At 36.6% G+C, this 6,000-nt stretch overlaps 2 protein-coding genes across 2 annotated transcripts in view; one reads left to right on the top strand and one right to left on the bottom strand.

The window, feature by feature from the left end:
- The first annotated feature begins 364 nt into the window (after nucleotides 1-364).
- Rgs13 (regulator of G protein signaling 13) overlaps nucleotides 365-6,000 on the top strand; it is a 29,608-nt gene continuing 23,972 nt past the window's right edge. The window contains exons 1-2 of the mRNA XM_051147538.1: nucleotides 365-487; nucleotides 1,780-1,848. The gene's annotated coding sequence lies outside the window, so the exon portion shown is untranslated. The remainder of the gene's footprint in view (nucleotides 488-1,779; nucleotides 1,849-6,000) is intronic.
- LOC127190501 (60S ribosomal protein L27a-like) lies at nucleotides 5,247-5,743 on the bottom strand. The gene has a single exon (XM_051147536.1). It carries the CDS (start codon nucleotides 5,723-5,725, stop codon nucleotides 5,411-5,413), a length of 315 nt encoding a protein of 104 aa, XP_051003493.1. The 5' UTR covers nucleotides 5,726-5,743; the 3' UTR covers nucleotides 5,247-5,410.

Genomic DNA, 6,000 nt, shown 5'->3' with positions numbered 1-6,000 from the left:
ATTTGTACTCAGCTCTCTTGACTTATTATTATTATTATTATTTTTGCAAAAGGGATTTTCCTTTAGGCTGCACATTGTCAAAAGCTTGAAAATTAATTATTCAGAAGAGAAGTTTTGACTACAACAGTTGAAAATTCTCCGGAGCTGCTGCTTCCAGCCATCTGGACATGTCAGATGTTCTGATATGTTTAGATAAAACCTCTTTTATCAGCAAGGCATTGCAATCCCACAGCACTACTTTCCATATTCAAAAAACCTCTCTTTGCATAGATATGTGTCTGTAAAACTAGAATTTCATAGCACAGAGACCGGAGTGCCATAGAAGGTAATTATACAGACAGTAGGTTTTTTTTGTTTTTTTTTTTTTTTTATGCCAGGAAAAATAAAGTACTTGGTGTCTCGTGCATTTTCAGAACCTGATTTCAAAAGGATCATGCCAAGGAGAAAATAAAATGTAGCTTGGTAGCCTGCTCCACGGGACACATTTGTGAGTATGAGATTCAGTACAAGAGCTGGAGACTGTTATCTTGATATGAATTCCTAGTGGGTACTGACTTTGGTAGCAGGGCTATAGTTAGGCATGTAAAGCTTTTTTTTCCCCAAGAAATAAACAAAATTGTAGATACATATTTTTTTCTTGGCTTATATTTTCTGTACCTAAAACTAAGACTAGGGCAACAGAAGATATTTTGCAGTTTTATAATATGTTCTTTTCGTGTGGTTTTTATGACCATGTGTGTATGATAGAGATATGAAATCAGAAAATTTAGAATTAAAAAGCACTGATGACTAAATTGCTGTTTCTTTCTGTGTGTTTATCTCTGTTCATTCCAGCGTGGGTTTTTGTAAGGGCTCTGTGAAGCACTGGTGATTTTTGCTGTATGGGATTTCTTCATTCCTCATGCTTCACCTAAAAAAAATTCACAAAATTACTTTTATTTCTGTTTAAGGGCAGGAATTTTTGTGCCATTGCAAAAAAAGGAGTTGTTCAAAATGTAAAGTGTCCAGGTTTTTCTAAACTGTATTCAACCTGCTAAAAGAAAAGAGAATGGGCGGGGGGCTTTGTTAGTTTTTATATTAACAAAAAGAATGTATTGATTACCTGTCAAGACTACCAAAATTTAAATATGCTTTAAAAGGTTGAATTTTTAACTTTATTTATTTTTATTTTATTTTAAGACTTAACTTAAAGGCAGGAGGATAAGTTTATTTATATCATAGTATATACACAACTCATATTATTAGTAGTATATTTACTTATAGTTTATTAATGAGATGTACTTTTCTTGAAAAAATAGTTATCAGATGAAAATATTGGAAAAAATTATGAAGTCCAAAATTTATCGTAAATATACTATGCTTAATGGTTTGTAAAAGTGGGTCGGGGTATTTCGCTCAGTGGTAGAGCGCTTACCTAGCAAGAACAAGGCCCTGGGTTTGGGCCTCAGCTCTAAAAAAAAAAAAAAAAGAGTTGTAAAAGTTCATATTAATTTTATCAATAGAATATAGAAAAAAGGTAAGAAAATTAATACATAATTAATCATAAGACAATTAAGTGAAATCAATGGAAAGAGATAAAGTTCATTTTATGTATTTTTATAATAATCTATCAAATTAGCAAAATTCTAGAGAAGCAGAAATGAGGATGGCCACAGCCCATAAAGTGGAACTCTCTGGATGAAAACAATGGCAAAGGTCTTATCAGAACGCTTGTGAAGTATTGTATTTTCACACCCATCGTTCTGCTTCCTCTTATTTTGATCACTACATTATTCTTAGGTTAATGGAATATTTCTACATCGTTACACCAGAATGAAAGAAACAGGGTTACCACTGATTTGAAGCTCGGTAAGTTTGTCTGCTGTACGAATCAGTCCTACATCACGTCAGTTTAGGTCTCTGTTTTTACCAAATTAGAGTTGAAGTTCTAAGGAACATATGAGGTTAACTTTTGTTTTTGTTTTTGTTTTTTTTGTTTTGCTCTTGCTTCAATTTGAAAAAATTCAATTTAACTAAAGATGTGTTTACCTGGATTTAGCCAATAAAACAAATTTGAGTTTACTAATGGGGTAGATTAACTAAATCCTTATTATACCTATTTTTAAAATTAGAATTCAGCATTTTTTTTTTTTTAAATACCAGTTACGTTTCTTAAAGTTCCTCAAGTGCACATTTGAGTGCATTTGACCCTGTCACTTCATACTTTGGTGGAGACTACAGATGAAGATGTAGGATTTAGTGACAAAGAATTGTAGGATGTAAAATTGCAGCTATTTCTTTTTCTTTTTAAATTAGAAGTATTTAGGAAATACTTATTTTAGAAATTCTTTGTCCTCAGACTGTGAATTATATGTTCTTCATCTGGTCAGAATGAAATTCCAAAGTCTGTGTTTGTTCTCATTTTAGAGGTTTGAGAATTTTAACTTTACCCTCCATCTGCTTCATATCTTCCAAAACTACTTTAAAATATTTTATTATTTTTTCCTTTCTTTAATCTTTTTTTTTTTCCTTCATGTTTGAGTCTTGTGCGTTCTTTACCTCCATTTTACCAGTGTTTTGGCTGGAAGAGAGCGTGGATCAACTGGTCAATCTGATCTTTTTCTTCAAAATTAAATATTTGTACTTAACCTCTTTGCTTCAATCGCGGGAACATTATGAGATATTTTTTGTTGTCCTTCATCCCAGCAAATCTGTGGTGCGTGGTGATCATGAGTCCAATAACAATTGGCATGCAGGCTCACGGGCATGCGGGTGGACATCCAGTTCTGGAAATCTTAATGGGGCAAGAGAGGGCTGAAGGGAAGGTCTTGGGCGGACCTGGAAGTGTCCTGCAATGTTAGAACAAGATCCACCCATCAAGTCTCAGCCTCTCAGTGACTAAAAAGCCAGAGGACATCATAGAGCACAACATCTACGCACTCTACGTATAATAATATCTCTAAATATTTTGTGCAATTTAATCATTGGCAATTTTATGACTTTGTATTCTATTTGTATTCTATAATCTAATAAGTCTTTGAGTGTGACTTGGAATACTAAACAATATAAAAACTGCTTACAAATGTTTATCAAATAATATTTGAAATGGCTTATAATAGAGGTCAATAAGTTCGGACTTCTAAACAGTATGTATATGTAATTAATGTATGTATTTTTATAGTTACATATCAGTCACTCAAGTGTTTCCCAAGTAATGAATGGCTTGTAACATAGAACCTTGTTCTGTATCAATCATCTAACTGAGCACAAGGATATTGTTTATCTAGACAGAGTTTTGCTTGGATTAGAAAAATTAGGATCACACACAGGATAGCTTCTCAGGGTCCTGTATCTTGGCAAGGGTACCCACACAAATCTCAGTCTCCTGTTACACTTTGAACCATGCGTCTCTATAGAAGAAACATGCAGACAATTATATCCAAGAGGGCAATCTAGAGGAGCTGTTCTCTCTCACCTTTCCACTTTAGCACTCAAACTTCTAGCCAGGCAAATCCTATCTTGTGCTTCCTGCCCTTCAGTATGGCATACATTGCTCGAGGAGTCTAAATACCTGTAGCCGACTCACTTAACTCAACCTTCGAACTAATCTCTAAAACTACAAACAGAAATGAGGTAGCAATTTTAAAAGCAGGGGGTGGGGTGAGGGTGGGAAAGGACAGGATTTGCAGAGAGTTTACTCACATGTAGAAGAATGTGCAATATTAATAAGGAAAACTGGTCACCTGAGTTGAAATGTAAAAAGGAGATAATATGATCGGTCTGATAGGATGTGTGCTTCCCTCCTACAAAAGGGCTTGGGAAATACTTCCTGAGTGGCCGAGTACAGGAAGCTGAAGGTCAGATAAACTGGAACAGAAACTTCTGCGTGCGGCTATTTTTCTAATCTTCATTGTTCCGTTTCAGCAAAAAGGAAGTAGGTAATCTGAGAGGTAAATTAACATGCCCAAGGTCACACAGTTAATAAAAGCCTCAGCTCAAGCACGTGCTATTCTAGTTTCAGAACACTGAGCTATCTGAATAGACTGGCTGGTCTCAGGAGCTCTGGGAAACCCCTGAGTACTAGTGCACCCACAAAGCACCTTCACTGTGCATCTGGCCTCAGTCAGCGCTGCATACTGACTGTCACACTTGTCTGATTTCATTCTATCTACTAGGAATATTATAATCTATAAAAAAAACGTATTCTAAAGCTACAGATGATTAAAAATATGAAAATGTGTACACATGGCTTTAGTAGACGTAAAAAGACAAGGAAACAACATCAGTTGCTCAAGAAGAAATATTGAGTCCTTCCTTGCAGGAGACAAGGATGAGCGATTACGTTGACAATAAGGATGTTCAAGAAGAAGCAAGAGACGTTGGGTATGGAAACTTAACTGCACAAATAAAGTTCAGGGCCCTATTATGTACAGCATCATTATAAATAGCCAGTCAATTCCACAGTCCTCTTATTCTCAATCATTTCATCATTAATCATATTTAGTCAGCTTTACCTTTCCAAAAAAAAAAAGACTTCTGTTTTCCCACTTTGAGATTTTAAAACTTCGGCAAATTACTATTATCCACAGTTTAGAATGTAATAATTCGTTCCTGCATTTAAGGTCATCTAGAATCTAACTGCATACACATAGACATGCATGAAGGAACTTCTGTTAATAGAAAGGACAGTTTAGTATTATAGTTACAATCAAAAGAGTCTTAGTTTATCAATTAACCGCCCTCCCTTCAACCTGTTGCCTCATGTCCATCTATTTATCTGCACGATTCTTATTCTATTATGGTTCTGACTTTTCTCAATTCCTCGGTCCATAGATACCTTTTACCAAACTCACACTATGGCACTAAAGAGTTCATTGGCACACAGTTCCAACATGCAAGCTAGAACGGTCAAGAAGGCGAGTCCTGCCTCTATATCCCTGTTGTATCATTCTTCACCAGCTTTCACAAACAATGGGGGTGGAGGAATTAGCACTCCATTTTATTACTTTCTCTTCCTTGTTGCGACCCACCCTGGTCCACTGTGCTCATCAACAGCATCCTCGTTAACAGGTCTCGAAGCATCTTCAAATCCTTGCCCACTTACTCTTTTTCCAACTTTTAATATCAACATGATTAATCCTTCATTTTTAAAATTTTTTTCACTTCCAAATCTTGTCTGCAATTGTACAAGTCTTGAACAATACAGTATTTTGGTGTTTTTTTTTTTGTTTTGTTTTTGTTTTTTGTTTTTTGTTTTTTTGGGAAAATGTTAATATTTAATTAACCTCCCCAGGCAGCTTTAAGCCACCAGGACACAGGCACCTCCAACACCCTTAATCTTCTCTTCAGCTCTTCTGCTAAAGAATTTGGCCTTCACAATGACTGGCTGCTTAGGGAGCTTGCCCTTCCCCAGAACTTTGTAGTAACCCGATCACACAACATCAATGATGGGAGCAACTCCAGTCTTGTTTTTTGCAGCATTGACCCGTGTCTGCTCACTGACCAGTGTCCACAGCTTATCCAGGTTGACAGTTGGGCAGAAGCTCTGGTTCCTCTTTAAATGGTAGTGCCTCATACCGACTTTTCCAAAGTAACCCGGGTGATATTTGTCGAAGTTGATCCTGTGGTGGTGCATGCCTCCAGCATTCCCGCGGCCTCCAGGGTGCTTGCGGTGCTTACCGATGCGGCCGTGCCCGTGGCTTACGTGGCCCCAGAGTTTTCGGGTCTTCCTCAGTCTGGATGGCATGGCGGCGGCAGAAAGGAAAGAGGGCAATATTTTGGTTTTTTAAATGATCTCTAAATATAAATGTACAACAGATATCTCTTTCTGAAACTCAACCATGAATTAGGGGTTCATCATTAATAGTCATGCTCTTTGATGCCTGTGATACAGTATTATTCTGACTTTTGCCTAGTGGGCTCCTTTTCCACAGTCTTTTTGAGATGTGTATGTGTTTGACAGTCATCTTGGCCTATCTTTTCAGTTCACACTTTCTCCCAAGGCATCTCAGTGTACTTTTG

This window comes from Acomys russatus, chromosome 6 (genome assembly GCF_903995435.1).
Source record: "Acomys russatus chromosome 6, mAcoRus1.1, whole genome shotgun sequence".
Lineage (NCBI taxonomy): Eukaryota > Metazoa > Chordata > Mammalia > Rodentia > Muridae > Acomys > Acomys russatus.
This window is presented reverse-complemented; position numbering and strand designations above follow the sequence as displayed.

Bases quoted from the DNA above. Each gene is read 5' to 3' on its own strand.
- LOC127190501 (XM_051147536.1), bottom strand. From the start codon at position 5,725: ATGCCATCCAGACTGAGGAAGACCCGAAAACTCTGGGGCCACGTAAGC.